The sequence below is a fragment of the Carassius auratus genome, chromosome 4 (genome assembly GCF_003368295.1).
Source record: "Carassius auratus strain Wakin chromosome 4, ASM336829v1, whole genome shotgun sequence".
NCBI classification, from domain to species: Eukaryota; Metazoa; Chordata; class Actinopteri; order Cypriniformes; family Cyprinidae; genus Carassius; species Carassius auratus.
Window position 1 is genome coordinate 28,474,034 of NC_039246.1, and position 9,746 is coordinate 28,483,779.

Genomic DNA, 9,746 nt, shown 5'->3' on the forward strand with positions numbered 1-9,746 from the left:
TGCCTAGTGATGACATGGTAAAAGTGATTAGTAAATATGGGACTATATTTAAATAAACATTTACTGTAATATGTCGTAGTGTACACACACAATTTTAACCATAATAACCTTGATAAATGTACATAGAAACGTAGATGGAACACTAATACTGAGAAAGTTGTTTACTTCCGTGTCCACCGCGCCATCTTCCGGTCAATGTTTACAACAGCACTTCGTTCACGCTGGTCTACCTGGAGAGGTTTCTAAAGAGCTACAACATTTTCACGGGTCTTTGTGTAATTCGTGTCATTTGTACCGTTCTTTGATCTTTTTTGTCTGATATATACTTCCATATAAGAATGGTAAGTTGACGTTTTGGGCATTTTCCATGAACAATGTATCAGTTGGTGTCACATTATTTTAAGCATCATGCCAACCCCTCGAATCTCTGGTATATTTTAGACAAATTTTTATCCAGCAATGAATTTTCATAGCATGAAAAGAGTACTTTTAATTTGTGTGTTGTACTTCTAACTAAATTTAATGAACAAAAACTTAATGTGTAGAACGTTATTTGACACTTCTAAGCGTGACATTTAATAAATATTACTAGAAAATAACATAGAATAACAATATAGGCAGCCAACAACTTAAAGCAAGCATTTTATTAGTATAATCTCAGAACTTTATCAAACAATATTAAGAAAGCTTTATAAAACAGTATTTTTTATTTTATTTTTATATCTGATTATTATTTGCAGCTACTATCTGCACTGCAAATATTTTTTTCTCAATAAATACAGAGAATCCAAGAACTGGGTTACACTGCAAGCTGTTTCTGACAACAACAAAAACAAGTTTTTAAAATATATTAATGAATCAATTACCATTATTTAGAAGAGAGAGAGAATACAATGTAAAATGCAGAACACATTAAGTTTCAAAGCAATGTTCATTTTGAGGCACTATTTGATACTAGGAATATACTGCACCTTGAGGGCTCTTTTGTTTATACTTTAACACATACTAGATTATATTCTTGTTCGTAAATATCCCTCGAAGTTTAATTAACAATTTGCCATATTTCCACACGTGCTTGTGTCCATTATTCTGGGGGTTTCTTCTTGGCCTCAACGTCCTTCTTAAAGGCCTCGATTTTCTTTGAAATATTGGGTACCTTGAAAAAGTTACAAACAAATCAATCATATCAGACAATGATCACTAAACAATGGAGCCGTTCTCTATTTTAAGACTAATGCCATTCAGTCTTATTAGAATTCGTTTATTGTGAGATTTTAGACAGACACATAGTTAATATGTGAATAAATGTTGTTTTTATAACCTCGTAATTCTGTGCCAGATACATGCCAACCACGTTCCCCAGAGTGAAGCCAAGCTGGAAGAACAAAAGATGCTCAAAGATCAGCAAAAATCAAATCACATAGAGATACATTCTCCTATAATATAAACAATCCGGCTGTAAACGTGTAAATTTAGCTCAAATTAAGGCCTTTGATTAGTTAGTTAACGTACTTTGATATTAGGTGCTGCAATGTGAATAAGCAAGCGAATAAACACACGTTTACAATCTTACTAACAGATGTAAGTACTTACTATGAATTGCATCATGATTAAAGCTTTGAAATGGTGAAAAGAAACTAAATAACGATGACACTGGTCCTGAAATGTAGTATGGTTTATCGTTTGACACGGTTAGCCTTCAACTAGCTTCATTTGTCATCAGGGTGACATCAACACACCGGAAGTAGTATTCTTGCAAAATAAGAGTCTTAATTATGACTTAAAGAGCACATCAAATGTTTCATTGCACTACACCAAGTTATAGTCTAAATTGTGATTTAACTATAATATAATTTTCCCCACTTCCATTAAAATGTTAATTGATTAAAAAAAAAAAATATATATATATATATTTAAACGCTGTCAGGTGAATGCAGACACAAGTTTAGAAGAATTATGAACTAGTTTCCACACACTCTTTTATTTATAATTTTTTTTTAGTGCTTGTCACACTACATATATTATATTGAAAACAAACAATACATATATTGCAAAACTGTTCAACTGAAGGTCTGTCATGTTAAAACAATGGCTTTCCACACAAAGATGTCATTAATTCACTTGTCACAATGGCAAAAATCGTGTGTTTATGTGTGTGTCACCAGGCAAACAAGGGTCTTGATCTATCCGGTTAGGTAATAGTTAAAACAATTAACATAACTGAACATGAGCACAAACATTATATAAGAGGATCACCTTACATTTCAAATATAACGGCAATAAAACAAACATGCCTGTAACTAAAGCACAATGATACAAACAGCATACAAAACTAACCCAAACGTTGATGTCTAAATGATAAAAAAGGACAAGAAATTATCATGCAGTTTTCACTGTATAAATTAACACTATCAGGACCACATTTTTTCAAATGAATTTGACAATATCATTCAATTGTATTTTCCCAGAGTTCTTTAGATATCTCTGTATATCTCTGACTCTTCATATAATTTCAAGTTTCTTCCATTTCAAATTATGTAGAATAAGAAATTTTAGACCATTTTTTCCCAAGTATAAACATAGTTAATATTTGTAATACAATACTTTCCAAATAATGTGTAGCAAACACTAAATATAATTTCACTTTGTCGAGGATGGATTTCAATATGCTCCAATAAACATTTCTTATGGTCTAGAAAATAGGCATGGGAAACAACATGGGTACCTTTAAATGGAAATATTTCATTTTATAATCAGTATATTCTCAATAGTCTCTATAATTGATCTGTGTAAATATATTAGCCTATTTTAGCTTCATTTAAAACAATCTGTAAATATAGAAAAGTTTCTGCCTTGCACTTAAACATGGTCAATATACTGTACATAATGACTGCTTTTCTATTGCAGTAACACTGTCAAGTGAAAACCACAGTTAGGGCGATGCTAAAAATATAACTTGACAAGGAACATAGTCTCTTTGTAACATAATAAACAGCACAACCCCCCACCCCCACCCCCCAAATCCGTAATTTCCCATTTTAATCACCATAGCACATTGTTGTTCTTCAGTCTTCTTCATACTGCAAGTGATTCCCTTAAATGAAGCATCATATAATTCAATTGGAAACACATGAGTGAAATGTCTGGTGATGATAACGAATCAAGTTAACGATGCATCCTGATTTATTTGGACTCCAGTGGGCTGCTGGGTTGCCCCTGTATGATCCCATTCTGCAGAGTTGGTGCTTGCATGTCGATGAAAAGTAGATTCTTCAGGATGCTCACGTAGAAAGGACCGTAAACCTTTTTGTTGAAGTTGACGAGGTTGACAAAACTGACCCCAAGCCCCATGAGCTCCGGCTGAATCAGGCCCAAGCCTGGTGGTACGGGAGGGGGCTTCCTGTGAGAGTTGGTAGAAGCGAGGACCACCCTAAAGTACTGCTGTACCCTTCCCTCTGAGGAACAGATAAGGCATATTAAAACACGATGCAGGCTTTAAGGCAATATTACGAGTTCAGCTCTGACGGCATTTGTTGTTGATTTTAATTATGTTAGTATGTTTAGATGTTTTTACTGGTAAACAAGACAAAGTATAAGAAAATTATTTTTTTTGCTATGTCACAAGTGCTGTTGATTGGAATTATATATCGAGTATTCCTTTACATTTTTCCCTTACCAACAAGTGTGCGTATTGGGTTGTTTTCCTGGGTGATGTCACAGATCTGGCCCTTTAAAGTCTCCTGCAGTTCACCCGGAAGAGCTGGGAAGTTTCTTTCAGCCAGAGACTTGTTCACCTCACAGCAGATCTGAGCACTGACGTTTCCAAGAGCTTCAGTGAGATTAAAGTCTCTGTAAGCCAAACAGGGGAGGAAAAAAGCCAACAGGCAAGATCTTTTAAATTGAGACATTCATAATAGTCTTTATGTAGACGTGTGTGTTTGACCTGTGCATGTGTTTGCCTGAGCAGAGTTTAGGGGAAGGACGGGGATCAGACATACGTGCTATGCATGCCCTCCAGCAGTACTGCTGTCATCTTCTTAAGTCTCTCGACAAGATCTGGCAGGCCTGACACGGCCCCTCCTATTGAGCTGCAGACTATCAGCAGAACAGACGCCACCGCTTGATAGAGCTGAAGAGACCGCTGCATCTCCTGCAACCTCACTTCATCCGTCATCACGGTCTGCAAGCGTTAGATCATAAAGCACTCTTTAAAGATGCATTTTGAATTTGTGATCAGTGCTCCGTATGATTGATAATAACTGTGTTTGTTCTCCAACCTCAGGCAGTGGGCCCTTGCACTCGTCCCAGGTCAGCAGTCTGATGTAGGCTGTATTTAGCACCAGCGTGGGGCCTGGTAAGGGTTTGGCGCTCTGCCCAGAATGGCTGCTCTTGTCTGCTGGTGGCATGACTCGAGTGGCCTGCTCTAATGAAGATTTGATCCACTCAGTTGTATGGTCCAAAGCACCTAGGTAAATTAAAATGATGTTAAAGGTTGCCCAGGTGTGCAAAGGATTCCAGCTACTTTTGGATGAACTATCCCTTTAAATTGTTAATTTAAATAGTTCATACTATAACTATATAATAATAATAATAATATAATAGTCGTTAATTATAGTTAAACATATTAATAATAATAATTATAATAATTGTTAAACTAATAATAGTTTGAATAATTTCAATAGTTTTTACACGTTGATCTAAACCTTAAGTTATTCTATAGAGATATTTTTTTTTTAATTCTCAGTGGGTTTTTTAAATATTTTTACCCATACAATAAAAGTCAATGGTGTCCAGTTTTGTTGTGGACCCCATTGACTTTCACTGTACAGACAAAAATAGTCAAAACATCTTCAAAGCATCTTTTGTGTTTCACGGGAAAAAGAAGGCCAAATGGTTCTGGAATGACAAAAGCTTGATCAATACTGACAAAATGTTAGTTTATGTTGTGAAAATGTCTGGTCCTTTTTTTTATTTTAAATGATGTTATTTGACTTACTGGGAGTTCTTTCCAGAATGCTCTGGAATTTGGCTCTCTCATACTCTACCGACTGCCTCTGAAGCTCTGGCCTGAGGCTCTGGATGGTAAAATTCACCATGTCCATTTTCATCAGGTCCAGCACCTGGAAGATTTCCCTGTTATGACACAGACGATCATTTACAAGTTACTTTGCCTCAGGTGAATGTTTACATAGAAGATGGCTGTTAGTGAAGACAACACCATTACTGATTTGTACCCCCCATCCCCCTTAGTTACTTAGGTACTATTAAAACGTGATTAATTATTAATTCACAACACAAGCTTATGTACAAAACATCTATATCTTCTAATATAATTTAATCGATTCATTAATGTATAAAAATAATGTACTTTTCCTACTAAGATAGCAAAACTAAAACTGAAATAAAAACTATGTGTGTCTAAAATATATATATATATATATATATAAAATACACACACACACACACACACACACACACTTTAACTATATATAGATAAAATCCAAAACTTCTAAAAGTGATAAAAACATTCAACAAAATCATTAAAATAATATATAAAAAAAAGAATTGAAATAAAAACAATAAAGCAATAAAATAAAACTATAAATAAATAAATACTCATTCAAATTAATACAAATAATGCCACCCAAAATATTCGATTTTTGCATATGTGTGGTTTCAGTTGCTATTAAATGTTTTCTTCTTCATAAATTAAGAACTAATTTTAGTATAAAAGAAATTGTACTTACCTGTACACAGATTTCATGCACAAATTTCAATGAGAACGGGATGCACTATTTTTGTGAATTATTACACCAGCCAGTGAGCTCTGAAGTAAAACTGACCTAGTTCTACAAAGCTATACAAGAAGACAGCTTTATAACATACTTGAAGAGTGTCACTAAGTCGCCCGAGTTCTCCTTGAGCTTCTTGATCTCATCGTCTCGGACCGGTGCACAGAACTTGCCCATAGTATTGATGATATAAGACATAAGGCCCTGGATATCAACCGCATTGTTATCAGCCTGCTGGCGAATCAGGTCCATGTCCAGAACCTCCATGATCTGAGTACGCAAGCGATTGGCCCCGGGGTTCAGGAAGGACAGCAGGGTCTTTTTGGTGATGGGACAAAAATGATTAAGTAGTCATTTGCCATCAGAGTGCTTTTCATCACAGTATCAAAGTAAATGTGTAACTTACATCTCTGATCTCTTCCAGAAGTTTGATGGCGTAATCATACTCAGGAGGGTCATCATTCAGCTCGGTTTCAAGACAGTCCCAGAAGGCCTTGTGCACCATATCTTTAACTCTCTTCTCCAGGCTTTAAGAAAAAAAAAGGTTTGGATTCAATTGTTCATTGAGTCTGTGTGTGTGTGTTTATATATATATATATATATATATATATATATATATATATATATATATATATATATATATATATATATATATATATATATATATGCCAAATTGAATGCAAAATGCATAAAAATATTGACTATACATCAATATGTTTATGACTATTGGCCAAACAACATATTGTATAATTCTGTGTATGTTTTCATAATCATCACCCCTAACCTGTTCTTGACCCATGTCTATAATTATGAACAGTTACCAAGCAACTGAACATCAAGAGGGGCCCAGATCTGGAGATGGTAAATGGTAATTATATAATAACAGTTTAGTACCTATTTTGGGGTAGATCCGGAGGCTCTAGGTGGAAGTTCCGGTTGACAATGATCTCATGAGCCAGGCTCAGATTAGAAAGGTCCCGAGCTGAGGTCATGACATCATCAAGCGTTAGGGTTTTTGGTGGGCTGCCTGAAGACACAGGGGCAATAGAAGTTAAAAGTCTTTTTGTTAACTGAAAATCCTAAACCAAACTAAAATTTAAATATTAGAAAAACAAAAAAAATGTGTTGTGCAGACACACTGCATTAAAATAAGTTGAAGTGCTAAATTGCTAAAACTGAAATAAAAATGTATTAAAGCTAAATAATCAGTAAAATTAAAACAAAAGACAAAAGCACACAAATTTACTAAAACTAAAATACAAATATAAAACTGTATTGAACTGTTAATAAATACTACAGTTGTACATAAATACTACTAAAATAGCACTAGTTTAAATACAATATCATTATTACATAAATGCTAAACTATTCCTGAGATGAATCTACTGAAAATAAATATACACAAATACTTCTTTGCCATTTGAATGGTAGAAGGACACATACAAGAAGGAGAGTTGTGTTTGCTGGACGAATCGCTGGTGAAGCTCTGGCGAGAACAGTCCACATCGCTAGACGAGGTCAAACTGTCGCATCTTTCCGATGACTCTGTGTCACTGTTCTTGTCCTCGCTGGCCACCGTAGAGGTAGAGGTGGGACGTTCATCGTTCAGGGGCATCGTGAGGGGCTGCTGCAAATTATGTAAAAAGGTACTGAGAAAGATTTCATGGCTAAGATCAAGTCTTTTTTTTCTCGAGACAAACTTGAAGTTTTTTTTTTTTGTGGAAATGGTGCAATGACTTCTATGAAAATAGGATAAAGTCAGAGGATATAAAGCTTCGTTGAAATAACAAAGAAAAGTGACTTGCAAAGGCGAGGGAAAATAAATGGGCGACAAAAGATCTCAGTGGTATTCATGTGGCCCACAAAGAGACATTGTATTTTAAATGTGATTCAGACGTTGACCGCTTCTGTCTCTTGGGTGACAGATAACGCCGGATAGCTGTGTGATCTTTAAAAGCAAACCTATCTCGTTACACCCCTTTGCTTTTATAGGCTTCACTACACACCTGTTCCCTAATGTAACAGGGTAACTGCTTGGCTTTTAAGGAAGTTGAGTCTGCCTCAGTAACAAAAAGTCAACAATGACCTTCATTAATTAATAAAAATACATTAACATCCTAAGACATTAATCCTATCTATTATTCTTAATTAGTAATCTTATAATTATAGTTTTATCTGTTGCTTATATGGATAAATCTATTACAATAGAAATACCTATTTTTTCTCCCAGTGCTACTGTAAAACAACAAGAATTTGAAATTGCATTGATTCTCTGCTAATTCTGAGAGTTAAACCGAAAATGTTAGTTCTACCATCATTTCCTCATGTCGTTCCAAACCTGTATGAGTTTCATACTTCTGTGGAACACAATCTGAGACACTGTTTACTTTGATTTTATAAGGGAAAATGATTTAAAGTCTCCTTTTGTGTTCCACTGAAGAAAAGATAAGTCATTCTGGTTTGGGAAAACATGAGGCTATATAAGATATAAATATCAGATGAAAAACTCTTGAAAAGAAGAAGAAGAAAAAAAACAGAATATGTTGACATCTTACAACTAAAACTAAAGTTAATATACAATAAAGTAAAATAATTTACTTTACTTTATATAATTAAAAATGTAAAAAAAAAATAATAGAAAAGGCAAAAGCACATATGAACACTGCTAAAACTTAAACTAAAATGGAAACAGACCATTTAAAAACAAAAGGTTATCCGCACTGTTAATAAATATTATAATAATATAAAATAGAATAATTTAATAGTATAAAACTAGTAAAAAAAACATGTTTCAGTATAAATGAATCATAATAAATGATCATTTTTGGGCGAATAATTTTTTTTTGTCCCTTTTGAGATAATTTGACACATGGTGACATAACATGTTCTAGCTCTTCCATTCTTGTTACTCCCAAAAGAGAGTATCTATTTTGAGCATGGGGGAAAAGCACTGCGACCTCTTCTCCTATTAGACCAGTTCAGTAGTTTAGTAGTTGAGGTAACAGAAAGCCATGCAATGCACATCCTCAGTAAGGTTTAAATTAGGAGAGACCGATGAGGAGAGCAACACTGGCACAGTTCACAGCTCGTTCTGCTCTGGGCCCATAAAGGAGGTGCTGGAACACACATACATACACACACACACACAAAAACACACAGTGCTCTGAACACGTGACTTATCTTGAGCTCACAAACAACGACCAAACTGTCAAAGCAGAAGAGCAGCCGAACTGGACTTTCCAGATCATGCAAACCCCAACCCATTTAAAGCTTAGCAACATAGAATCAGTAAGCAGTCGCTTTATGGTCTGTATGTGAAATCAATATTAAATAGATTGAGAAGTTTGTAGACAAACAACGAGTTGGCTTGAAAAAACCTAACCAAAAAGTTTTAAAAGCTTGCAATTTGAATGTTTTCAAGGCAATACAGTCCATCAGAAAAACAGATGGGGTGGTTGCTAGGGTGTTTCTAGCATGACTAGCAAGTTGCTTACATGTCTTTAACATGACTAGCATGTTTCTAGCATGTTGCTACCAAGATTAAGAAATTATTAACATGTTTCTAGCACATTAAGAATGTTGTTAACTTGATTAACATGTTGGTAACATGATTAGCATGTTACTAGCACATTGCTAGCATGATTAGCTCGTTATTAGCATGTTTCTAGTATGGTTAACAAATTATTAGCATGTTTGTTGCAGGATTAGCATTTTACTAGCATATTTCTAGCATGATTAGCATGTTACTAGCACATTGCTTGCATGATTAACTTGTTATTAGATGTTTTAGATGCATTAGATGTTTCTAGCACGGCTTATATTTTTAAAACATGGTTAACATGTTATTAACATGTTTGTTGCAGGATTAGCATGTTACTGGCATGTTTATAGCATGATTAACATGTTGTTAGTATAATTAGCATTGTTATTAACATGTTTGTTGCAGGATTAACA

At 34.6% G+C, this 9,746-nt stretch overlaps 2 protein-coding genes and 1 long non-coding RNA gene across 9 annotated transcripts in view; 1 reads left to right on the forward strand and 2 right to left on the reverse strand.

Moving 5' to 3' along the window:
• Positions 1–629: 629 nt before the first annotated feature.
• LOC113065345 (short transmembrane mitochondrial protein 1) lies at positions 630–1,767 on the reverse strand. Its single transcript, XM_026236572.1, has 3 exons — positions 1,594–1,767; positions 1,322–1,375; positions 630–1,156 (listed from the first exon to the last, which is right to left on the reverse strand). Exons 1-3 carry the CDS (start codon positions 1,606–1,608, stop codon positions 1,085–1,087), a joined length of 141 nt encoding a protein of 46 aa, XP_026092357.1. The 5' UTR covers positions 1,609–1,767; the 3' UTR covers positions 630–1,084.
• A 195-nt stretch (positions 1,768–1,962) lies between these two features.
• LOC113065365 (T-complex protein 11-like protein 2) overlaps positions 1,963–9,746 on the reverse strand; it is a 9,704-nt gene continuing 1,920 nt past the window's right edge. Inside the window, exons 2-10 of one of the 2 annotated variants that reach the window (XM_026236590.1) lie at positions 7,236–7,419; positions 6,687–6,819; positions 6,199–6,319; positions 5,887–6,110; positions 4,997–5,133; positions 4,278–4,465; positions 3,999–4,180; positions 3,677–3,849; positions 1,963–3,455 (exon numbers count right to left, since the gene is read on the reverse strand). In XM_026236590.1, coding sequence (XP_026092375.1) covers positions 3,184–3,455; positions 3,677–3,849; positions 3,999–4,180; positions 4,278–4,465; positions 4,997–5,133; positions 5,887–6,110; positions 6,199–6,319; positions 6,687–6,819; positions 7,236–7,407 — 1,602 coding nt within the window. In that variant the 5' untranslated portion in view covers positions 7,408–7,419 and the 3' untranslated portion in view covers positions 1,963–3,183. The remainder of the gene's footprint in view (positions 3,456–3,676; positions 3,850–3,998; positions 4,181–4,277; positions 4,466–4,996; positions 5,134–5,886; positions 6,111–6,198; positions 6,320–6,686; positions 6,820–7,235; positions 7,420–9,746) is intronic. The other variant, XM_026236594.1, reaches the window with a different exon arrangement.
• LOC113065380 (uncharacterized) overlaps positions 6,216–9,746 on the forward strand; it is a 13,643-nt gene continuing 10,112 nt past the window's right edge. For 3 of the 6 annotated variants that reach the window (XR_003279003.1, XR_003279015.1, XR_003279005.1), the window contains exons 1-2: positions 6,216–6,336; positions 6,610–6,660. This is a non-coding gene — a long non-coding RNA (uncharacterized LOC113065380). The remainder of the gene's footprint in view (positions 6,337–6,609; positions 6,661–9,746) is intronic. The other 3 variants (XR_003279011.1, XR_003279016.1, XR_003279008.1) reach the window with 2 other exon arrangements.